This window comes from Lepidochelys olivacea, assembly GCF_965140295.1.
Source record: "Lepidochelys olivacea isolate rLepOli2 genome assembly, chromosome: 7".
NCBI lineage: Eukaryota > Metazoa > Chordata > Testudines > Cheloniidae > Lepidochelys > Lepidochelys olivacea.
In genome coordinates this window covers 22,823,344-22,848,883 of record NC_140417.1, presented here as the reverse complement: position 1 = coordinate 22,848,883, position 25,540 = coordinate 22,823,344, and the positions used below count along the sequence as shown (strand labels likewise).

General features: G+C 44.3%; 1 protein-coding gene across 3 annotated transcripts in view; it reads left to right on the top strand.

The window, feature by feature from the left end:
* The window catches only part of CHCHD6 (coiled-coil-helix-coiled-coil-helix domain containing 6), a 169,568-nt gene that overhangs the window by 95,789 nt on the left and 48,239 nt on the right, over positions 1-25,540 (top strand). For 2 of the 3 annotated variants that reach the window (XM_084635509.1, XM_084635508.1), the window contains 3 exons: positions 1,871-1,941; positions 18,675-18,782; positions 23,159-23,294. In XM_084635509.1, the coding sequence (XP_084491635.1) occupies positions 1,871-1,941; positions 18,675-18,782; positions 23,159-23,294 (315 nt within the window). The remainder of the gene's footprint in view (positions 1-1,870; positions 1,942-18,674; positions 18,783-23,158; positions 23,295-25,540) is intronic. The other variant, XM_084635510.1, reaches the window with a different exon arrangement.

Sequence of the window (25,540 nt, the reverse complement as noted above, 5' to 3'; positions counted from 1 at the left end):
CTTCTGTCCATGCTTGAGGATCCCACCCATTGTTGCCTAGGGGCTCGGGCAGGAACTTGATGCAGTAGTGGCATCATCAGTATTTCTACTGCCTCTGTCACAATAAAATCATTGGGCTGAACTCTCCCACTCTCATAAACCACGCAAAGGCCCTTGCACAAGTGCTTTAATTCTACAATCCTACTAGCAAACAACTCTGCTGCTTTTTCCTTCCTTGGGTGGGTTAAATGCCAGCTTCATGCTGGGCCTCACATATAACATATTTTTTCCTGTTTTCCTCTCCTGCTGCTGTTTCACTGCAAATTGCTGCTGGCTAATGGTGTCTGATGGCATTACTTCCTATTGCTGGAAAAATGCTTAATTTTCCTACTTTCCTTTCTCTCTCTCTCTCGCTTTCCCTCTTTCTCTCTTTTTGATCTCACAAATCCATACCCTTTGAGAAATCAGGTGGTATGAAATATGAAAATTGCTTGGGAAGTAATTGGAGAAACAGTGAGACTTATGAAACTCGTGGAAAATAACACTCAGACCGTATGTTTTCACATTATATCATTTTTAATGGCAAATTTAATGAATTGGCACATAGGTTTTGTAGGTTCATATGTGAATAAGCAACAGCAGGGAGCTGGAAGTCATCGGATCTGTTTACAGGGCAGAGAAAAAGACTCCATTAAAATTTGAACTTTTGTTAATGAAAGAAGTAAAAAGGATTTTGCCACATTGAAGTTTGACGATTATGTAACAAATAAGCGAACAAAGACATTCATGGCAGCTTGCTGGCAAAACTTATTTTGGATTGATTACTGATCCATGATTTGTCAGGTCTAAGAGCGATTATGAGGTCAGAATTTGTGAAAACAAATTCCTTGCTGTGGTTTGTGTGTGTTACATAAATGCAGATATGTATAGAAATGACACTTAAATACCTTTCAACGGAGCACTTCATAAACCTTTCCATTAGCTAAACATCTCAAGACTTCTGTGGAATAGGCAGGTGTTATCCCCACTTTACAGAAGGGAAACTGAGACACATAGATGGTGACTTGCCCTGTTCTCTTTTCTAACCACTGAACAATACTTGCAGTGGAGGGCCAGAGTTGATATGGAGGGCCAGAGTTGCAATCACAGGAGAAAAAGTTGGGAGGACGGGAACTGTGTTTAATATAAAACGACAAAATCGGGAGACAGGTAGGAGAGCAGCAAGGATGGGCCCTATGTCGAATTTCAGTGTTTACCCCCTTAGACTATTTTTATCTCATCTCTTCATTTATTTTAAAAAGTGGTTGTTCTTGTATCAGTTTGCATCTACTCTTTCAGATTGACTCAAGTCTGATACTCTTCACTATACTGTTAAAGAGGAAGCATGGTAGCTAGTCTGCAAATGGCTCAAGGAATTTTCCTTAAAAAGCAAGTTACATGGACAGTGGGGTTGAAATATAAAATTAATTCTCTTTTAGGCTAACAGTGTTAGCAGCTAGCTTTGACACTTGCAAGTCAGTAACCTACAGGCTCCCCACAGCAATTAAAAAAACCAAAACAAACCCCAAGCAGCACTGGAAACACCTGCTGGAAAATAAGTTTGGATGAAATAACACAAACTGAGCATTGGCCAAGAGGCCTACCCCTCCCCACATGAGGTGTCTGCAGCGGTGTGCCTCAAGTTTGTTGCCTTGATGTGATCTGTTTAGAAGTGCATATGTTCTTTCATATTCATATTTTATATTGGTGGAGCCTAAGTTGTTTTGTAGCAGAATATGGTGCCTGCTGGGTGAGAAATGAATGTTGTTTATTATAGAAGACAATTACATCACAGGGTAGGATACAAAAAAAGCACAATCTTGAGTGATGAGCAATGTTTGCTTTGTTTCAGAATGCTGAAATCTACAAGCTGACATCAGAGCAATTCCATGAGGCAGCCACTGGTGCAGAGAACCACATAAAGTAAGAAATCATTTTGGTTCTTTTCAACAGTTTTGTTTGTATTTATAATACACTGTGTGGGAATAGCCCCTGGATATTTACATAAATGAAGTGTGATGTTACTGCAGAATAAGTATTTAGAGACCTGAACAGTTTTAAACTCTCTTGTTGTGCTAACTTTAAGGGAGAAAGTTTAGGGTCAAAGTGTAGAATTTCTTTGAAAATAAAAATAGAAGGAGATGAGGATGGGGTCTAGAAAACACAAATTGGATTAGAATGTTTTCAAGGTTTTTAGAATAGCAATAAAAAGTATTTTTGGTTTACATTTAAACTGTCCGCCACAGTGTTTGCAACCCAGACATTGCTGGGCTAGTGCAGAAGAGCAGAAAAGTGAAACTTTTTTTTTTCATTTTGTACAGGCAAGAGAAATGTAAAAAGTAAATAGCATAAATGGTGACACCTAAACAACACTAAAATCTGTTTTAATTATCATGTGTGTTTATAGTGACAGAGATGAAATGTATTTTCTGAAATATGGTTTTTATCGTGGCTCGGAGTCCTTTAATATTGTGTGTATTCTTTTGCCACTACAGTGCATTTCATGTCCAAATTCCTCCATTTTTGTGTGCCGGTAGCATTTTCCAGCTCATTGTTCCACATGTACTACTAACAACTGTCTAAGAAAAAATATAAGTTTGAGAATTCTTTACTATTCATGAGTCCAGAGAAATTATACTGTTAAGAGCAGCATTTATACCTCAGTTTGGTTCAACAAACAGTTGGCCAACATGCAATATACTGGAGTAACAACATATGCAGTCCACTTGGATCAAGTCCAGACTGCATGATATTTAACTACATAAATAGATTATACAGGTGTATGTAAGTGGGGTGCACAGTATATTATATTGTATTCTTTTTTTTATTATAACTGGCCATCAAAGCATCACATAACGTGTTATAATTCCGCACTGGTGCTTGGACAGTTTGGTTGCTGTAAAAGCTCACATGCAGTGTACTTACAAAATCAAGGCGCTGATACATCCCAGACATTTTCAGATAACTCTTCTTAGTAAAATTTAAATTATTAACTTAAATTTTAAAAATTGTAGATGTTGTAATCAAGACCTGACAGTCTTTTCTTTAGCCGCCTTGGAGCAGAGAGAAGATATTTTATCTGCGTGTGCGTCCAGAATTGTGTAGCCAGTTGGTGAGAATACATGTAACAAGGATATAATATATAACATAAATAATGAATTCTTAGAGGAGATTAAGACCCCAGGTTATATCCTGTATTTGTTGTCATAGGCTATGTGTCAAACCTGTATTTAGGACAGCCTTCACTTGGGTTCCCATGAGGTTTATTTGACCTTCCCTGTTCCTTGCAAGATGAAGATCTGCAGCATATGTTACCATCTGGTAATGCAGCCATTCCTTGAAATGGTAAACAGTTGAGATCAGTACAAAAGTTAATGATTTCCTGAGATTTAGCAAGAATGTTCTAGGGTCTTAGAGGTTCCTTCCCCTTCTCTTTGTGTCCCTAAGAGCAGCCACTCTGAGATTTCCTACTTGCCCTTTCTTGTAATATTTTCTGTTGGAAGAGTAAGCAGACTTTGGCCACTATAAATAGAAAGACTTTCTTTGGGTTCACTTAGATGGACAGCAGCCCCCTCCCCCCCTTCCCCCCCCGGGGGGGACTATCCTTTGGCTCCAATGTGGTATCTGTTTTGAAATTCACATTGTTGTCTTGAAAAAATAGCTTGGGAACCATGCGCTGGAAGCCTTAATAATTGGGAAAGGACAGGCTATGCAGGGCTTGTAAATGTGAGGGGGAAAGAGTTCCTCATATCATCTACCTCTTTTTAGAATGGAGATTCTTAGAGCAGGGGTTCTCACAATAAATTTTTTGGTGACTTTAGAGTGTGGCCACCAACTCTTGCTGGTGGCCACTATGACAATTTTTCTTAAAATACTTACTTGACTTTAGGAAAAACAAATAAATATGCACATATACGTGTCCAAATTATAATTTATTTATATAGGGGTTGGGTTTTTTTTTTCAGACTCAGTAATAAAGGTAATGTACAGTTCTCTATTTACTGGATCTAAACAGAATAGAAGCACAAATAAGGTGCTTTGCACATTCTTGTCCTTTGTTGGTTTTGGTTTTAGTTGCCTTTTTTTAGAAAAGACTTGCTAGCTAGTAAAGCTCTGGATGGGGAGGTGGGTAAGGAGACAATGGGGACTGGGGCAATGGGGTTTGAGGTGAGCCCAGCGTCAGAGCCTGCCACCGCACAGAGTCCTGGGCTGGAGGAGGCTGTGCGGGCCAGGGACAATGGGGGATGGGTAAGTCCAGAGCTGGCACTGGCCACTGCATGGCTGGGGGCCAGGGCCAGAGCCCAAAGTCCCATGACTGGAGCCTGCCACCTGCCGCCCCAGGGTTGATGCTTGAAGGCCGAGCCTCACACCCCCGGGAAGGTGGGGAACTGACTGGCTGCCTGCTCCTCCAGCATTTGTGGTTCCGGCCCCTGATGGCCCTGTGGGAGAGGCACTGCTTTGCACCCCCCTCAGTGCCCAGGAGGCTGTGGCTGCAAGAAAATCCCTGGTGGCCGCATGTGGCTGCATTTGAGAAACTCTGTAGGGAGGGGGTGCAGTGTGCAGAAAGGGGCTCAGGGCAAGGGGTTGGGGCACAGGAGGGGGTGCAGGAGGGGTTTGGGTGTGGGCTCTGGCCCGTAGCCACTTATCTGGAGCAGCTCTGGGGTGGCAGCGGCATGCAGCGGGGCTAAGGCGGGTTCCCTGCCTGCCCTGGCCCCACGCCGCTCACAGAAGCAGCTGGGACCACGTCCCTCCGGCTCCTGGGGGAGGGGAGGCAGAGGGCTCCGCGCGCTGCGCTCACCTGCAGGTACCTTCCCCAGGGGCCGCAGGGACGTGGTGCCGGCTGCTTCCAGGAGCAGCACACGACCCACGGCTCCATGGGGTGGCAATCCTATGGGCAGGTTCCAAAGCCCTAACGGGCCAGATCCGGCCCACAGGCCGTAGTTTGCCCACCCCTGCCCTACATCCTGGGCTCCGTGTTGGAATACGCCATCTAGGGGTTGATGGTGCCCCATGTTAATCATACTGACCACCTTGCTTCTCCCTGCCAGCTCACCATCTTAGTGCGGGCGTGAGTTGCAGTAATGCTCAGAGGCCCCATTTAGGATCGGGCGTCATTGTACTAAGTGCTGTACAAACATATATGAACATGCAATTCCTGCCCAAATTGCTTACAGTCCTAAAACTAGAACAGAGCTATGTCTTGGATGGAATGAGAGAAAGTTCCTTTGTGGGTATATGTATCAGTATTCTGAACTTACTGGGTAGAACCAAACATTTGTTTATGCTACAAGGTTCCTTTATCAGGCATTGTTTGTTGAGTACTGAAGAATGCAGAATTTGCCACCCCCATCTGAACTCAATGAGCAACAAACCAACTGAAGGAGCAGACTAGTCATGCTGTTTAGTCTTGAAGCACTAGACCATCTGTAAATCTGAAAGTAGTTTACCAAAGTGAATACATTTGATTATCTCCATTACACAGATTGAGGAACTCAGACACAAACAAAGTCACACAGATTTTGCTAGGGATGAAACTCAGGTCTGCCAACTCCCAGCCCCAAGCACAGTGCACTTGACCACCACTGCACCTGTATAACAAGAAGAAATGGGAAGTGGGGCGGTTCTTCCCTCTGTATGATGCTCTGTCTCCATTCCATAATATCTCTCTCAGCCCATAACGCACCAATCCCATCAATCATGGTGGGTTACTGGATTTACCTTCTCTACCTTGCATGCGCACACACCTAATCAGACTCAGCTGTCCTGTGTTTTGTCACCTTTTATCAAGTACCACATTTAAATTTGTATTCTAGTGTACTGAGGGGCGGGGAACGAAAATGGGATTTCCCCTACAGTGAGTAAATTCTACTTTACAGAGATCATACTGCAGCAAAGGTCAAAGCAGCACAAATCACGGAGACTGCTTCTGTGGCATTTATAGGCATCTGAGTATCCCTTTCCTTCACTCTCCAACCCTTTTAAACAGCTGCAGCTTTGCACAAGGGGCCAAGTGCGCTACTGTTTTTTTCTCTTCGTATTTATATGGCTCTTCACGTATTCAGAGTGCTGTACAGATCTTAACTAACGAGTCTTTACAATGTGTCTGTGAGGCAGGTGGGTAAGCCTTATTATCCCCATCTTGCAGGAGGGCAAATAGAGAAATGAAGTGCTTTGCCCCAGGCCACATAGTGAGTCAACAAGAGAAGCACCAGGTATTGGCCACTGCTGAAGGCAGGCTACTGTGTCTTATGGACTAGTGGTCTGATCTTGTGTGACAGTCTTTGTTCCTAACCACATTACCTGAACCTAGACTCCACCTTCCTGTGAAGTATCTCAAGAAATTGCACAGCCATCCTCCCTGCATACTGCTCACTGTCCTGTCTTGGGTTCTATCCAGCTTGCATCTCTCTTCCAAGAAGAACCTCCTAGCAACAGGAAGCCACTGAACAGACCTTGAAAAATGGGCAGTTCTTTGAGTACCTTCAGTAACATGCCCTTGTTGTTTGCGTGCTATGGTGACTTGGAACACTGCCTTGGACACACTGTCTGTCTGATTTTATTATAATTGCTGCATTATTATTTTGCCCTTTGTTAACCAGTGGAATTAAAGTCTGGGGACTCAGAACTTTTCCTCCCTCCTTCTGTGTTCAGCAAACTCTGCACATCAGTAACCACCCACAAAAGAAGCAACATGTACATAAAAGACCAGTGCTCCCCACCCTTCACTTTTCTTCACATCCTTTTCTCAGTGCTCAGAGAGCCATGACTCAGACTGGGTTTAGAGAAGACAACTTGTTAATCCCCTCCCTGCTACAGAGAATAAAATGGCATTTCATTCCAAGCTCTATTAATGCGCTCGCTCCTGGGATAAAGCAGGCGTCCCAAAAGGCAGTGGCCACATTTTTTTCTTTTGCGTTGTCTTTGTCTTCTTTAGAGTGTTACATTTAGATTAGCTTCTGAGGATTAAATGTTATTACAGCCCCTGAATCTGTTAAGGGGGAAAAAAAATCAGTGAAGAAGTTACGGCTTAGTGCAGGCACTCAAGATTTATCCTCAAAGTGCTGTTTTTTTAATTTCATTCTTTTGTTAAGTTTGACCTTATCTTATTTTTGTTGTTTTTTTAAATTTGGAAGCAAGGATCAGCATGGTTGGGTGTGGGCATATGGTATTCTTTAAAAGGTAAAGCTGCAGAGTGGGGTAGGGGGATTAGGAAGTTGTTAAGAGGTAAAATTGTTCTGGAGCTGAATAATTTCCCTCTGAGATAGTCTTATGGTCTGTTGAACTCTCTCTGAAGCTGCTTACCAAGAGCCCTATTGCTTAGCTCGCTATGCTGAGAGGACTGAATATGCCAGGCACAGCTATCAATGAGAATTTAAAGAATGCTCCTAGCTTGTCATCCTGATAGAGATCAGCTTTGAAACCAAGGCAACTTTCCAATGGAAAGTCTGCCATCAAGATTTATTCCACATGAGACCTCCTATCTAAGAGTTCATTTAATGATTCTAGGATCTTTAAACTTAATGGACATGAGTATTTAAGGTGATTATGTTAGAGAAACTGACAAGTGGTAAGTATCCTCCTAGGCTTTGTATGGAAAAGAGAACTGCACAGCCTTGGCACAGGCATGGGGTAAAAAGCTTCTGGACAGACTGTGAGCTTGGAACAGCAAATTATTCCATAGTTCAATCCCCTGAAAATGAGGGTCTTATTAAATTTCATAACAGACTTTATAGCAGCAACAGGCCTTCACTGAAAATGGAAATTGTGAGCAAATCCCCAAGGAACTACCAGCTTTTTGGCTGGTTTCTTTAGAGTTTGGGAAGGTTCGAAGGATCATGCATGGTGCTACTTCATTGGCTCATGAAATCTTAAAGTCTGATATGAGAAAATTTTTAACTAGCCCCATATATTTCTACTCTGAGGGGACTTCACACGGGGTAGAATTCTGAAGCAGACATTAAGTGTACAATACTGAAGCACAAGAGGAAGAGGCAGGGACATCACAGGCTTCAAGCAAAATGGCTGTGGGGTTTCTCCTATTATTAGATTAATAGATTCATACATGGTTGAAATTAGGGGCCTAGGCAATAGGGAGATAGTAACTTTCAGGGATACAACACCAGCTACCCCTTGGAGCTCATTCTCACTTCATGTTGAGGTAAGAGCAAGACTGTTACCCCACCGAAGAAGGGTCTGGCTCTTCCCCCTCCTTCTAACACTATTCATGCTGGTTGCTCCCAGCCTTGCTTTCAGTGATTCTGTTCCACACGCATTTCATATAAAGGGATTCCATGACAGCCTGGCCTGCACTGCACTGACCCTTTGTGCCTCCAGACCTGGTCTGAGTTGGGAAATTGAAGTATTGCTGAAACTGGCCTTGAGGAATCTGTTCCCCCGAAGTGATATGTAAAATGGTGCAAGTGCTAGAGTAGATGGGATAGTACTGGCTTTAATGCCCTTTCAGAAAGTGTGAGGAAATCTTTATGGAAACAAGAGTTAATGATCTTTTCTTAAATGGAGTTGAAGGTAGTTCGCCCCATTTACACTAGCACTTATCCATTTTCAATACTGTTTCAGGAGGACCATTGTTAAACTGTTTCTAGCTATACATTGATTTCAGGGTCTGGCACTCAGACCAGTTGTAAGTTTTCTGTTCTTGTGGTCCTTTCTGTTCTGGGAGGGTGGGGTATTGTAATGAGGGTTGCACTGGCTGTGCTGGAACTGCATAAATGTTCCAGTTGGCTCACTTTACTTTTCCTGGGAGTGCTTCTTAAAGCCTTAAATAGTTACTGCTACAGTGGAATGTTACCAGACCGAAGACATGAGAGTTTGCATAAAGTGTGCTGTGGCGGGGTGGTCACCCCACCATGCCTTGTAGGGCTTAAAACAGCCCTAAGAGAGGGCTATAGCTGGAGGAAAGCTAGGCTGATTGGGGGAAGTAGTCACAGGTGGGGCCACAGCTGGCCCCATAAGATGACTGTTAGCCAGGAGCTGAGAGATGCGCTCTCTCTCTCTCTAGCTACATGGAGAGAGGAGGGCCTAGCTGCCTGGGAGGCTGAGGAGGGTACCTAGGGCAGACCAGTGCTGGGGAAGGGCAGAGCCCCAGGCTGCAGACAAGGTAAAGGCCCACAAAAGGGTACAAAGGCTGTAGAGGAGCAGCCCCAACCTCGACAGAGGCAGCTGGTCCGACCCCCCCGTGTCGATGATGAGTGGTACAGACTGCAGTCTGCCCCAGGGAGTGGGGGCTAGACGATGACTGACAGTAACCACTGAGGCAACGGAGGGATAAGGGGTTGGGGGTTCCCCTGGAAGGGGAGACCCAGACTAAGAGGGTATGGCCAGGGGGCAGAACCCTAATCTAGAAGGGCACCGGGGGCCGGGAGTGGTACGAGGCCAGTGGCAGGCGAGACACCGACCGGCAGAGGGCTGTCCTGGCTGAAAAGAGCTAATTCCTTGGACAACCAGCAGGAGGTGCCGCAGTGGTGAGTCGTCACCCCATCACATCTGCGCTTTGCAATTCTTAGGGATTGCTAAAATGCTTGTGTCTAAACAAAAGCATATCCCTCCTGTGGCCCAGTTCATTTAATGTTATCCCAGTTCTGTATTTAGAATATTGCCTCTTATTTCCTTGCATTATTTGGGATGATGAGTGAAAACGAGCGTACAAACACAGTACAGGTTTGTCACTACTGCAAAATCAGTGCGAAAATAACGGACTCTCCTCACAAGTGCAGCAGTTGCTGTAGGTTAAAATCAAGGTGCAATGGTGTAGCTGTGGGGTGGGGATCTGGGGTTGGGACTGGACTAGCAGGGGAAGAAATGACAGACTCTGGAGTTCACTAGGGACTTTACTATTGCTATTGATTTCACATGGAAGGCACTCATACTATGGTGATGGGTGGAAGCATAAAACCCTTAAGACAGGTGAATAGTATAAAGTGCATTGACAGAGCTGATTCTGATTACTTTCAGCAACAATAATATGTACCCCCTTAAAACAAAACCACAGTTAACATAGTCTAAAACATGTTAAACAAAGCTGGCTGGCAGCTCAAATTTACTGCAAGAGACAGACTTCATCAAGAATAAAAATTAAAATGGAACCAAAGCACTGACATGGTTGGTTTGGGGAGTGGGAAAAGCAACATGGCTGAAGCAAGAACGTTACAGTTTCAGGATGTTTGAGACTCACCTGGATGTAGTTTTCCTCCGTGACTCCATACTAGTGACTTTTTAGGCCTTCTCTTCCCTCTCCCAGGGAAGGAGCCTTGCATATTGATTAGTGACCTCAGGTTGGCCAGCACTGGATGTTTGCAGCTGCCTTTCTGTGTGCTGGTGGTGGTAATGGCCAGGGACTGATATGAGGCTCAGGTCATCTGGAAAAGCCTTTTAAAAAAAAATGGTGAATTAAAGATGTCAGAAGCAATAATGCCTCAGAAACCACTTGTAACTGGTGAATTAATGACTTGTTTGCTAATTAGAAGCCCAAGGCGAAGCTGAGGCAACACTTCTAACAATCTGGTCATTAATTCACTAACAACTGATTTCAAGGGCAGTGTTGCTATTTTGAACAGTAATTGTATTCATGCTTCTGAATTATATGCTCTGTATGTGAGATGCTTCCATTTATTAATGAATGTTAAATTCTCCTTGTGGGGTGATAGGAAACAAGGGGATGTGATATTGGACAGTATTTGAGAGGTATTGAGGAGAGAGAGATTGATATTCTGAAGGTCAGAGGTTCTATATGTCCTGAATCTCCTCTTCCTGAGGAGATGATAGTCATGACATAGCTACACAAGCCTCCAACATGGTGAGCTGTTTCCCCAGAGATCAGTATCCAAGCTGTATGGTTTTATTGGCTGCACCTTTCCTTGTAGAGGGTGAGAGATCATTTTATAGCATCATACTCCAATGAGCACTTTATGGATGGTCAAAGTTCTTCAGCTAAAATAGATTTTCATGTAAACCCTAGCGCAACCAGTAGCTTTCTGCATAGAATCCCGTTAACATTGAAACCTCACAATCAGTAGACCCTCAGCCTGATTTCAGTATGTCTAGGCCTGCTGGAGTTTGGTTCACCCTTCTCATCCTCACCTTCTGCTTCTTCCCTGTGTCCTGAGGTTGACCACTGGAGGTCTCTTTCCTGCATGATGGGACAGGTGCACACCCAGCTTTTCTGCCAAGCCCTCCAGGCCCATGTCTAATTTGGTTAAAATGTAGCACTTACTGACTCCAGAGTGGTCCATAGGGATACTTCCTTGGAGAAATTTTTTCAGCAGTAAGCTGGAGCTGACTCTGATTATCATTAATAGCTGAAGTCAGTAACCCTGAAGTTGGTGCTGGTCACGTTAACTTGCATGAGAGGCTTTTGGTGCCAGTTTGAAAGCATATGGTTTCCTGTGAATTGAAAACCATGTTCACGTAAGTTGTTTTCTATTGGAATTTCTTGTGTTCTTTAAGTACTTTGTTGAGATTATGTTGCTTGCCAAGACCAGAGTTCAAGGCTTTGTGTTTCTCCTGCAACAGCAAAATTTCCAGTGTTTAAAAGGGTGGGTGAATGGTGGTGGAGTCAGTAGTGAGTGAATCACACAACATAGTGTAAGTAAGATGTGCTGTGGGGCTGAAGGCATCACCTTATGCATGAGATGTCATCCTCATTAGATTGCAGAAAGTGCCATGGGGTCTTTAAGCTGAAGTGTTTAGTTCCAGTGTCTCACTTGAATTCTGATTTGGATAACTGAATTCTGTCTCTGTAAATTTCACCTGCAGCTTCAGTCAGATACATTATATACACTACATATAATAGTGTATCTAGTGTGGCTGTTCTGTCCACCCCAGAAATGCCTGCATTTTGGTGGTGGGTGAAGTAAATACTGTAGGAAGCTGCTAAAATACTTACCACCCTTCATCCAGTCTAAAAGTATGATGCAGGGGGTATCACTACAAGGAAAACATCTCTCTAGCTTTGTGAGAACATCATAAACTCCTCTCTTGCAGACCCCAGGTTTTGCAGGTAGAATAGATAAGGATTGCTTTTGGAATTTTCAAATCTGTATATTTTTGGCATTTTCTCAGTAGGCAGTTACCCCCTAAATGCTGTAGCACTGACCATCCCAACATTTTGTGTTCTTAGAGCCAGTAATTCATGCATTCAGTGAGCTGCACATATTCCATTCCTGATCTGAAGTCTTAACTGTTCTTAAGTGTTGTTTTTTATCTTATTTAAAAAAAATAAATGCCTGTTTGGGTCACCTGTAGGGGTAAGTTTTGTTTCAGATGCAGTTACCGCTTGCTGTATTGCTTTTTTGCCTTGTGGGAGCTCAGCCATCCTCCTTTTCTGATTCAGAGAGCTCCTTCCAGCAACAAGGTTCTGACTCATTCCTGTTTGGCTTCCAAAGGCCATTTTACTGCTAACTTTAGACTCATCTTTGCTTGTCAACCTTAGTAGCTTGGCATCTTTGGATGAAATGGTGTGTGGTGTTTGCAGGCATGAGATCAACTTCTGTTAACTTCAATATCTCCTGGCAAGGAAAAGAACAGGCTGTAATTTTCCTTTCCGCTTCAAAACTGGCAGAGTTCCTCCCAAGTCAATATCCTACATTCATCACTAGTAAAGAATCTATGTCCAAATATACATTTGAATTGCCTGTGAAAAAGTCTTTTCTATTATAACACACAACTTGCCATCTACCATGCAAAATGCCAGTAGAGATGAATAGTTACCTAATTTGCAGGCTCAATGGGATGGGGCCATGTCATCCTCCTTTTTGTGCAGTTTTGAGAGTACTGGCATTCAACAGATAACATAAGTATCCATACTTGTAAAGATTATATCGGTCAGTCATTGAAGTTACTTGGACTTTGTCTAGCAAAACAGCCTGAGATATAAATTGAAACCTTCTAGGGGCACTCATCGGTGAAATGGAGAATGACTGCTTGTTTAGTGAGGTTAAGAAAACAAGTTAGAGTACGGGAAGTAGTATGATATACAGTATTTGGCTGAGTACATTATGGTAGTCCAGAACTGTCAGTTCTGGTCCCAGTTTTGTCCCTTCTGGTTTGAGTTTTATATTTCTAAAAGCTCATGTTTCAGGGCTTCAGCTGGTCACCTGCAGGAGTCAGAAAGGGTCATTTCCCTTCTCCCCTCTCTCCCCTGCCCTCTGGCAATGTACTCTGGGTTTTCTTGGTCTCCTTTGTCTGAAGCATCAGATATGGCCATGGCTGGTGATGGGTTGCTGGATGGCGTGGGTCAGGACTCTGAGGTGGCACCAAGCTTTCTGTGTCTCACATGCTGAGTTGGCTGATTCTTGCTCACATGCTCAGGGTCTAACTGATCGCCATATGTGGAGTCAGGAAGGAATTTCCCCCCAGGCCAGACTGGCAGTGACCTGGGAGGTTTTTCGTATGGTGTATGGGTCACTTGCTGGAATTATCTGTATATCTCTGTCAGTTGCCTGCAATTGCAGGGGCCTTGGGCATTGGTGCACCCTCAGTCTCTTCTGTTCTCTGCCTGTGGCACACAGTAGTTTAGTATGCTGTGGGCTGTAATACTCTGGTCTCATTTCAGTTGTTGGGCTTAGTATGTGGGTGCTGGGTGATGGTGTTGGACTGTGATATACAGGGGATCAGACTAAATTATAATTTCTGGCCTTGAACTCAGACTTCGTGACTTTGGGCAAGTCAGTTAAACTTAAGCAGTGAGGTTCATCATTTGTGAAATAGGGAGACTACCTGCCTCAAAGGGGTATTTGTGAAGTTTAATGTTGTTAAAGCTCTTTAGTACAGGGGCTATGTATTATTATTGGGTATTAAAAATTGCAGTGTAGATGCTTAGGCTGGAGCCCAGGCTCCAAGATCCTTCCCTCTTGTTGGGTTTCAAGCCAGGCTCCAGTCCGAGCCCGAATGTCTACACTGCTATTTTTACCTCTGCAGTGTGAGCCTCCTAGCCCGAGGCAGTTGACCTGGATTCTAAGGCTCTCTATTGCTAGTCTCTTTTTTTTTGCTGTGGAGACATTCCCTAAGTCCAAAGCTCCTTTTGTCTTAGCTGGAGGTTTGTGATTAACTTATCCTTAGATATGTTAATTGAGGGGTGAGTTCACAGTTATCAAGAGGTCTGTAATTCATACAGTCATGAGTACCTCTGGCAGTATGTCTGCACTGCAGTTAAAAACCCACGGCTGACCCATGCCAGCTGACTTGAGCTGTGGGACTGTTTAATTGCAGTGTAGGTGTCCGGGCTCAATCTGTAGCCTGGGCTGTAGGACCCTAGGAGGTGGGAGGTCCCAGAGGTTCAGCTATAGCCTGATCCAGAAAGTCTACACTGCAATTAAACAGACACGTGAGCCCAAGTCAGCTGGCATAGGCCTTCAGTGGGTGTCCGATTGCAGTGTAGACATACCCTGAGTTTAATAGTACAAGGTAGCAGAAGGAAAGCTGTCTTTGGGAGGCCTATAACTCAGAAATCCGTTTGTTTCTTTCACCAATAAAAGATATTACCTCACCCACCTTGTCTCTCTAATCTCCTGGGACTAACATGTCTACAACAACACTGCAAACAGCAGATTTTAGAGAGGCGCTTACAAGAGTCAAGTTTAAACCATATAAAATTGTGGGCATGGAAACTCCTCTAGCTGTTTTTCTGTACTGATGCATGTGCAATATAAGAAGTGTACATTTTCTTCAAGTTGGATTCCCGAAACATTTAGTGGGTACCGTAGGCGCCGACTCCATGGGTGCTCCAAAGCTGAAGTGCCCATGGGGGAAAAATGGTGGCTGCAGAGCACCCACCGGCAGCCAGCTCCCGTCCCCCCAGCACCTCCCGTCCGCTGGCGGCCCCGTGGATCAGCCTCTCCCCCTCCCTCCAACACCTCCTTCCTGCTGCAGATCAGCTGTTCCGCAGTGGGCAGGAGGTGCTGAGGTGAGGGGGTAAGAAGAGGCGGGGTGGGAGTGGGGGCTTGGGGGAAGAGGTGGAGTGGGGGTGGGGCCTGGGACAGAGCTGGGGGTGGGGGTCGAGTACTCCACGACACGTTAAAAGTTGGTGCCGCTGGTGGGTACCATACACTAACTTGGGTAAAACGTGACAGGTTGAGACCTTTTTGACCTGCGTCACATCAATAGTTTGATCTCTAGCTCTGTGCAAAATACCAGAAAACAAAACCTCACCTACAGTTTTTTTTTTTTTTAAGTGGCTATTTATGGGGTCTTATATGTCTGGAACCCTTGGCTCAGATAACTCCAAATTTTGGTCACTAACACTATCCTGCACCCTCCTGAGGCACACTAAATTTCAAAGAAACCAACTATGGGTGTTCTTTTTAGAGAACTTGGAAAGGTCCACCTTTAAACAGGTGGCACAATGCAACCTTAACAATAGTGGCACTCCCATGCCACTAGAATATAGCAGTCGCTTCACCCACCACTGAAATGCAGCTATCTCTGGGGTGGAATGCAGCAGCTGTTCAGTTGCAGTGCTGCACAGCTGTTTATGCTGACAGGAAGTAAAGCAGCATATTGTATCCAATGGAAACAGCAGAGGCAACTCCAGGATGCAGAATTTAGTTATCTGAGCTGTAATTTAACTAGAACACTGAGGTTAATGGTGCTATCCTTATGAGAAGTCCCAGGGGTGGTTCCTCTCTATTTTGGTCCACATTGTCCTCTTACTTGACATAGCATAGTACTGTCATAGCAGATTGGGCTTTAGTTCTGCCCAGCATGGTAACTAATCCACAGCAGTGTCCAATCCCGAAGCTTTGGAGGAAGGTGAAACCAGATCTGTTGAACAGTGTTCTTGAATACTTGAGGAAGGGCAGGAGTGTTTTCTTCCTGACCACAGAGGTTATGCTCCTGAAACATACGATTTGGGTACCTCATCTTAGTATTTGTAATAGAATATTATTGGATCATGGAAGTCAGAGATGGAAAAGATCTGTTAGATCATCCACTCAATATTCCTGCTAAATCAGCCACCAAATGGCTATCCCCTTTTTAATTCTAGCTATATTATTGAACTGCCATGCTGGGGCAGGGAGTTCCAAAGCAAGTAGTGAGGTCATGGCTGTCAGTGATAAGGATGCGATAATCAGAAAAGAAGAAACCTTTCTTTGTCCTGTTCGATGTATTCCTCCAGAGTTATTTTCCTCACATGTTAAAGAGAAGCTGTCTGTGACAGCCAAATACTATTAAAGGGAGAACGCAGTTTTCCAGCTCAGCTAGCCACTTACAGGTTTTTGTATATGTGCAATAACATACCACAACATACCACAGTACCTGACCATTGCACCAACATGCTCACTCTCAAATACCCACAGCATGTCTTGTGATGCAAAAACATCCCACTGTGTGATTCCCAGCTGCTGTAGACATACTAGCACTTGCTCCCTTCAAGATAGCCCCCTAAAAGTAGAAGTGTAGCCAAGGTAGCACAGGCAGCAGTGAGGAGTGGCATGGACTAGCTGTGCCAGGCAAGTGTCCGCAGAGTTCAGGCTGCTTTGTACTTAGCACAGCTAGCCTGTGCTGCTGCTTGCCACTGCCATGCTACCTCAGTTACGTGACTGTTTTTAGAACACCAGCTCAGTAGCGCAAGTATGTCTGCGCAAGCTAGGCATCACAGCCCTAGCTCAGAGTGTAGACGTATCCTTTATCACAAGTCACTAGTTTATGTCAATCCTGACTTGCGACACCCCAAGCTATCTATGCCCTGGGCTGTCATACAGCTCTGTCAGGGCACCTCATTTCTGACCTGCCACACCACCTGATATCTCAGCCCTGGGCTTTTCCTGAGTAAATGCATGAAAATGTCTAGGTTTAGATTCCACCCCATCTCCCCCACAAACTCATTTGTAACTGCCGTATACAGTTCAGTCTGAATACAGTTCACCAGAGTGTAAAAGAGCAATCTTCCGTGGAATCTTTTGACTACATCTGGGACCTCTGTAATAATCAACTAGTTTGTCTGGTGTATAGTAACCACCAGGAAATTGCTCTCCTGCACTGGCCTATGGGGCTGCTATGTCCTAAAATGATAGTGGTAGATATTTACTTTGCTGGTGTATTTTTAGTTTCAGGACAAAATAGTGGCGAATACTGGTAGGGTTTAGGGATTTTTTTTTGAGGCGGTTGGGCAAATAAACTGACTTCCAGAGTTGGGAACTCTGTCCCAGAAGGGTGGAGAACAGGGCCTGAACCAAAATCCTTCATCTGAAAGTTCATGAACTTGAGGAAAGTTAGGAACCAACTCTGTGGTGGAAAGACAGAGGTTTATGTGGGCAGGGACTGGACTCGTCTCCCTTCTCTGACTGACTAGGAGGAATGAGCATGGTTTCCATTAATCTTTAGAACAGAATATCCTCCTGCCATTCTCTGTTACTGCAGCATTTACAGCCCTGTTTTCTCAGTGCAACTAACCCCAGGGATAAGTTTAAGATTAAATGGCACTTACCTCTACCAAAGTTTTGTGTAACAACCACCCTTGAGCTACCCCATGGTGGACTCTTCTTTTAGTTAAACCTTCTGTTACCATGCAGATACTTAGGCTTTGTCTACACTGGAACTTCGCTGGCAAAACTTTGGTCGTTCAAAAAAAACACCACCACCCCAAGCGACAAAAGTTTTACAAACAAAAAGCGCTGGTGTGAACAGCGCTTTGTTGGCAGGACAAAGCTGCTGCCAGTCGTTGGGGGTGGAATTTTTTTTATCTGCAGAAGAGCTCTCTCTTGCCAACAAACAGCAGTTACACTGCGCGCCTTTTAGTGGCACGTCTGTAAAAGTTGCGTAGTGTAGACATAGCCTTATTGTCTTCCTCCCAGATGCAGAAGGCTCTCCTCCCCTCCACCTCCCAATCCTGAGTCCATGATCTTCCTCCTAAAGGAGACTGCCTGCCACTAGCAATCAGCGGGGTACTTCCCTGTGGCCTGTTGCTCTGCCTTGTTCCTGCATCTGCCCCTGGGGCCTAGATCCCAAGGGTCTTGCCTTAATCTATCCCTGTAATAGCTGGCTGTCTCAGTGTGTATGTGTTGGGGAGGGGGAAGTGTTACTGTCTGATTAATTGACAAACATTCTGACAAACATTTTTTTACTAGCCCAGAATTTATGGTGGAAATTCTTTAGGAATCTTGCTTTAACCTCTCGGGTACTCTGCACTTCTTCATTGGGTTTATATTCACACAGAGGTGAATTTGCCAAGACAGATGAATACAGCTGTTGGCTGGAGTAGCAGTTACCTGCCACTGCTGAACAGCCAAGAGAGGGTTAAAGAGAAAACCTCTTCTGAGCCACTAGATTGGTCCTGACTAAGATGAATGTCTAATTCACTCGCAGCGTCCTTACTGCTGCCAGTAATAAAAAGCTTGTTTCACATATTCACCCCACTGCAGACGTTTCTCTTAAATTAAATATCAGGAGGACATATAATAGCACGATTTCATGCCAAGCCAATATTATCAGATTGATGTCAGCAGTGATAATAGAAGAAGGATAAGTTGATGAGATTTCATTTATTAAATAAAGGGAATACATGGAAAGAGATAGGAACTGGTAACTCTCAGCGTGTCGAAATGCAGCAAGATCTCTCTGGCTCCAAGCTTACCTCAAGGGATAGCAGAGAGAAAAATGCCCTTTGTTTCATTTAAGAAAACCTCTCCCTTCTTTTCCAGACAAAGACCTGATTTAGCTTACTCAGTGGGAGGGGGAGAGGAGGATCTGAAATCCTGGATTTCATGTGTACACAGCCTTCCTTCCCATTGGACAGCAGAGAAGCAAAGGTTTGTTTTCCCCCAGTTTGATGAGAGAGGCAAAACTAATGAGTTATTTTATTTCTAGTTTCAGCTATTCCTCTTTCCACCTGTTGATTTACACCTTGCCTGATATGCAGATGGGGGCCTAGATTATGGACTTTGACTTTCATATTGATATGCTTCATTTTTCTTCCTGGGGCATTGTTCAAGCCCCTAACCTTGCAACCCTGCCTCCTGTCCTTTCTCTCAGCCCCTGTAGATGAGTCCCATCTGACTGTTTCAGTAACACTGGTGGGAATTATAACTCAATGTATTAAACAAGGTCTAAGAGCCTAGCCTTCTCTGGAGCCCAGCATAGTCTTTTTTAAAAGAATACATTTATTTTTCCTTTTAAAAAACAGAATGAGCCTTGAACCTTTCTAAAGAGAGCCCCAGATTTGTCACTGCACCAGACCCCTTTTTGCTGAGCACCCTGTCTTACCAACAGCAGCCCAGTGGGGAGGCTAGAATGCTACCTTCCTCAGAGAAGTCTGAGCCTACTGGCTGTAGCTAACCAAGGGGGCGGGGTGGGAGGGAAGGTACTTCAGAGGCCAAAATGGGATATCACTCTCAGGATATTATAAAGGTGTCTGAAGTATGACATTCTGTTGGATTCCACTAGGCTCCTCAGGCGTGGCTCCTTCTCGGGGGGGTTCAGAAACACCCGTGAGCAGGGACAGATGAAGGCATAGGCACAACGGGTGCTTGCGGCCATAGCTCTCAGTCATGTGGTGATGTCACAATCACAGGTTCCAGGTTTAAAAACAACAATTAAAAACGTGATCCAAGAGGAAGCAGCACAGTGATGTCTGCCTGAGCCTGCACTAGCCTCGAACAGAGGGATGAGTAGCAGCCACTGGAACTAGGAAAGAAACTGCTTAGGCTTACATTCGCCACCAGAGCAGTCCAGGCACCCTCTTCTTTCAGGGAGCACGGCAGGCACGGGCTTAGGGTCCCACTGGGCTCTCCAGGATAGCGTCCCCTTTGATGGGGTTTGCACGGACCCCTGGGCTAGGCTCTTCCCCTCTAATTTCTTAGCTCCACAGGTCAGACTGAGGGCTGGTGGGAGAAATGGTGGAACCTCCTAGATGCTACCTGTTTATAGCACCAAAATCAGCTTTCACTTGCAATAGATCATACAGATCTGTGATCTTCCTGCTCCATCCGTGACATGCTTTGAGCAGTAGTGGGATAGTTAACAGACCTGGCATCTAAATAGTTATTGGGCACCTCATAGATGGCACAGTCCACCCCTTTCAGAGCTATTGTTTTAGGCTGTTTACAAACTCAGGCAGACTTTACTGCATTGGTTACATTCCTTCAATTTTTTAAAGTTTTCTTTACAACTATGAGACTCCTTTTTTGAGTGAAAGCAAAGGCCTTGTCTAAATACAGGTTCTACTGATTTACCTAAGTAAGGTTGCGAAACAGATTTAGTTAAATCAGTGCAAATTCACTTGTGCAGGCACTCTTAAATCAATTTAAGACTGTCTTAACTCAATAATCAACTTAACTGTCTTTGTGTTTTATTCCTCTAGTTTATTGATCTAAACCTGTTTAGTTAAATTGGTGCAACTTGTGTGTAGATGAGATCTCGGCTTTCATTTTGAAAAAAATATTTATTGTAGCAGGGGTAAGGTATTTGTGATAACTCTGGCTCACTGAAATTCAGTTGCTGTGTAAACTCTCTGCTCTTTGGGGTGTTCTGTGAAGCAACGGCAGATAACACTGGTAATGCAGCTTCCCCCAGGCAATCTCTGTCACTTTACAAGGGTTGATCTCTCGCCTCTTGCAGGGGAGAGGCAGTGGTAGGCACCTCACCAGCTGCTTTTGGTTTTGTTTTTAACCCTGTGCAGTGCTGCCTGCGCCCCCCGCACAGTCTGGGCAAGAGGGTGCCATGAGCTCTCAAGCGTGTCCTACCTTGTCATTGATCTTAGTCAGTGAAGGCAGGCACCATAGCAGGGGAGGAACCAGCAAATAAGGGTTTAATGGCCCTCCATTCTGAGACTGGCAAAGTGAAACCCAAACACTCTCTAAAATGTATCCCTCCATCTGAGAAGCTTATATCACACTGTTAAATTCAGGTGAATATAGATGAATGATTTCATAACATATTGTATCTTTCTTCCCCCTTCCCTCCTGTTGGATACAGTTACAAAATACACGTTAGGTTTTTTTTAACATGCTGAGTTAAAAACCTAATTTAAAAAGTCTTAACTTTCCCAATGAATTGAGGGATTAGGTGGTATTTCCTGACCTAGCCCTGTTTGGTATTGTTTCGAAGGACTCACTGAGTTGATTAGAATGATATTAAAATTGCAGTGACAGAGCAAAATGCCAACCTTATGAGTTTCTGAAGTTCCCTGCAAGTTTTTGTCCATTTCAAACTTTTGGAAGGCTTTTAAAAGATTTTTTTTGTTTAATATGACACATAAAATAATGAACATACTCCAGGGATCCTACATAGGTATTACCTTCTTTTTAAAGACCATACCATTTCGGGGGGAGGGAGGGTCTAAATTATTTGACTGTGTCTAATCCAAGCACAGCAATGTTGCTGTTACTTTTCATGCTGTGGCTGGTGTGTGGGGCATGTTGTTCCTGATAAATGCTAGAGCTTTGCCCTTGAGACTTGGTGGTGTGATCAAGACTGAAGGTGTACTTCTTGAACAGTGTCCTAGTACAATTTTCTCAGAGAAGTATCCAGATATAACAGAATATTTTGCCCTCATCATGCTCCCGCCCCCCCCCCCCCATGCATCCCCAAACTAAAAAATGTGAGGGCTGGAAGTTCATGTCTGAGCTTCCTTCCCTGCATCCTCACTACAGTCACAAAGGATCCAAGAAGCACAGGATTTTTAGTTTTTTTTTTGCCCAGTAGAAAGAAACATGACTCAAATAATAGCTTGAATATCCCTCTCGGCGCCTCCGTGACTGTGCACTGAAGTCATACGGATGCATTGATGACACCGTTTTTGTTGCTTGGGAAATGAATGTGATGTCATAGCACAGGATTACAACTTGCCTGTAGGATCAAGTGCTGTGGAAAGAATAGCTGGGTTCAATGTTCAGAGACAGACCTACAAATGTAGCAGTGCAGGAAAAGTGGGGATTTAAGGTGTAGTAGATTACATCTGAGAATTTCTTCCTGTGTGCACTCCCTCCTTAACATGTGCACACACTTGCACACAACTTCTAAAGTGTGGTGCAAATCCTGCAGTTTGTGTATGCCTGTCTGTGTAGATGATGGCACTTTGCTTAGTACCTAAGTACCATCATTGCTGGTGTGTTCACCTCTGCCTTCTCCATCATTTGTAACATTGCTGCTTGTGTGTTGTATGTACACGCATATCTTACAGTATATGAGGAAGATCCCACGTTATCCCTGGGTAGCTGTAAATGTCACCTATAGATGAATATTAAATGGATTATTTCAAAAAATAAAAAAACAGATTTAGTCACACTCTTACTCCCTACTTTTTCTGGCCACTAGAATGGTCCTCATGACCCCAAGCCTGCTCTTTTTTTTGAAGTGCTTAAATAGCTGTGACTTAAATTGGAGATTGTGAGGTGGTTTATTCAACAACTTATATAGATGCTCTTCCGACACCTCCCACAAGTCTACATGACAATCCTGGGGTATGATTGCGGCCTTAGTAGATATATCTGAGCTAGCTTTAATCTACCTAGCTAGTGTGCTGAAGCAGTGAAGCCATGGCAGCATGGACTGCAATGCAGACTGTACAAGCCTGTCCAGAACCCTGGGTAGTTACATGTGGGACTAGCCCACGCTGAAACCTGTGCTGCCACAGCTTTATTGCTCTAGCTAGATTAAAGCTAGCTCGTTCATGTCTACGTGAACTGCAGTCACATACCCAAACCTGCTCTGTTCTGACATACTTGAATAGCTGTGACATAAATTGGAGAATGAGGTGGCTTATTCAACAAGTCATGGTTGCTCCTCTGACTCTTAGGGTAGACCTCTGATGGTTTTGGAGAGTCTTGTGGTTCAGCACGGATTCCTGGGATTTACCTCCAGCTCTGCCAAAGATTTTTTGTGTGATTTGGGCAAATCATGTAATTTCTCTCTCTTTCCTCACTTACTGAATAGGGTTAACCCTTCCTAACCTCATGGGAGATTGAGGCTTGTATTTGCTAAGTGCTTTGAACTCCTCAACCGAAAGGCACTGTGAATGGTAGGACTCCTTTGGTGGTTGCTATTCCTCCTGGATGACTTATTTTATGAAGATTTTTCTCGTGGTTCCAGTGCAGGGGTTTGCATACGTATGGAAACTGGTAGAGTTGAAGTAAGTAGGTGAACATTACCCTTGTCACAGATCCTCCTGTTCTCGTTTTCCCTACAGGCGGAGGAACACTGAGCCTATATGCGGAGGGCTGCAGTCTGAGATTCTGAAGTGCTACCAAGAAAACAAGCATGAAGTACTCAAGTGCTCAGAGCTGGCCAAGGAGTATCAGCGCTGTGTTAGTTCAGCACAGAAGGTAACAGTTACTTCCCCACTGCATCCTGCTGGCTTTGCTTCCCTCTCTGTGTGGTGTTTTCCTTATGAGGAGGTTTCCCTCAGATTGCTGTGGCCCTGATGGCAAGGTCAGAATGTTCACAGGCCTCAGTCTCTCCCCAGGACCTCCGCACAGGCTGCTGGACCCCCCAATTGCAGCAGGTGCTGATGCTCTTTGTTAGCATCTTGAGACAGTATTGCCAACCACTGTTGGGTTTCTGCTAAGCTTCTCATGAACCTTGTCATTTTCTCCAAATCTCAACTTTTCCTGTGGACCATGTGAGCTGCATCCTTCTCGTTTAAGACGGCAAAGCAATATTTCCAACACCAGCAATATTTTTGAATGACCGGAGCACTAAGTGCTCTCTGTCTCCTAGTATTGCACCCCAAATTGGGGGGCTTGCCTCCTATTGTTGCTGCTTGCCATTAGTTTCCCTAGATTGGCAAATTAGACCAAGATGTTTCCTTTAAGGTATTATGGGTATCCCAAAATTGCTGGCCCAGCATAGGAAACCTGCACCCCTTATGATCTGATTTTCAGAGGTGTGGAGCGCATACAGCTACCATTAACATCCATCCATTTTGGCTGCTCAGCACCTTGGAAGAATTAGGCCATTAGTATTTGAACAAAAGAAAGGGAATGGAAAAGATGCACAATTCACAGATCAGTTCCACTGGAAATTTACTCTTTCCAGGGCTTTCAACTGGCAAAAATAGTCTTTGAGATGGTGGTGAGTATAAGATGTGGGATTTCTAGTGTGTAAGGAAAGAGGAAAGTGTCCTTCCAGGTACAGGGCCATCTGCTCTGACTGAGCAATTTCTTGAAGGGTGTCGGGGTTTAAGGTGGGGTGGACTTCAGGGAAAAAGCGGAGCTTTGTAGGGAATATGAGACTGAGATACTTCTCCTGGGATCATCTGTGTGAAAGGGAGAGTCTGAGACTGTTGTGAAGGGAGCTTCTGTCCTTTGCATTAGCATTGTGAGGGGAAGCTGTTCGCCTGATTTAAGTATAACGTGAAGCAAGCTGCCAGCCGGCTCCCAGAAGAAGCCCCGACAGAAGGAGATGGGAAAATTGTCAGGATATATTAGACCAAATGTTGTTGCAAGTCCTAGTGGAATTTTTTTCTTTCCTGTTTATAAAGTAGGTCTTTGTATGTCTGCAAATCAGCAAGGTTAAAGCTGCCAGAGAAAGGGTTTTTCTCTGATATCTTTAAAGTCACCAGCTCCCAAAACATGTGGTTTCTTTTTCTTCCTCAGCTCTAAAGTAAAACAGGGACTGTGCTGCTGCTGCTCAATCTCTGCCCCCTGTTGCTGTGTGCAGAGCAGAGCACATCTCTTGCCAGTCTCTGCTAGGCAATGCTTCCTCCTTGCCCGCTGTAAATCAGGCTTGTAGCCTTTTCAGCAGAGTATATCTTTAGCAAATGCACTTACCAATACATCTTTATTGCGCCCAGTGCAGATGGAATGTGATTACCAAAGAAGACAGATTGCATTAAACTTCAGCATATTCACAAGCTGCAGCTCCAACTCGCCTGAGAAAGAAGCTGGGAAGCTGCCAGTCCTGAGCCCCAGCCTGACATTATTAAAGAGTAAATTGGAGGCTGAATGACTGGTAACAGCAGAGGGCAGTGAAAGATCCTGTTAGCTTGGAGGTTGTGAGCTTTTTTTAAGTTGTGTGTTTTCTTTATAAACCAAATACCTGGGCAGTTTTAGTTCCCAGAGAATTCTGTGTACAGTGAACCTTGCTCGAAAGTTTCCCTTGGTGTTGTGGAAATCTGCTGGAAAGAGGTGCTGGCAGGGTATTGAAGCACATGTTACATTCATGTGCTTCAGGTGATGGCAAGGTGGAAGGAAATCTCTATGTACTGGGAGGGAAGAGAGGCTACTGCCAGGGTAACTGTGAGCTCTGAGGTTATCATTTATGGTGAATTCTCCATCAGTGGACCTTTTTAAACCGAGATTGGATGTTTTTCCAGAGGATATGCTCTAGTTCAAACAGGAATTAATTCAGGGAAGTCCTGTTGCCTGTGTTATACAAGAGGTCAAACAAGATAATCACTACGGTGCCTTCTGGTTTTATAATCTATGAATTAAAAGGTTCTGAAAACACTGGATCAAATGGAGCCCTGGTGTAAACTCTTACAGCTTCAGTGAGTTCTCTGGCTTACCCCAGGTTTAACTCTGGCCATGGTGGTTAACCCCACTGGTGTATGGCGTCCTCTGAACCCCAA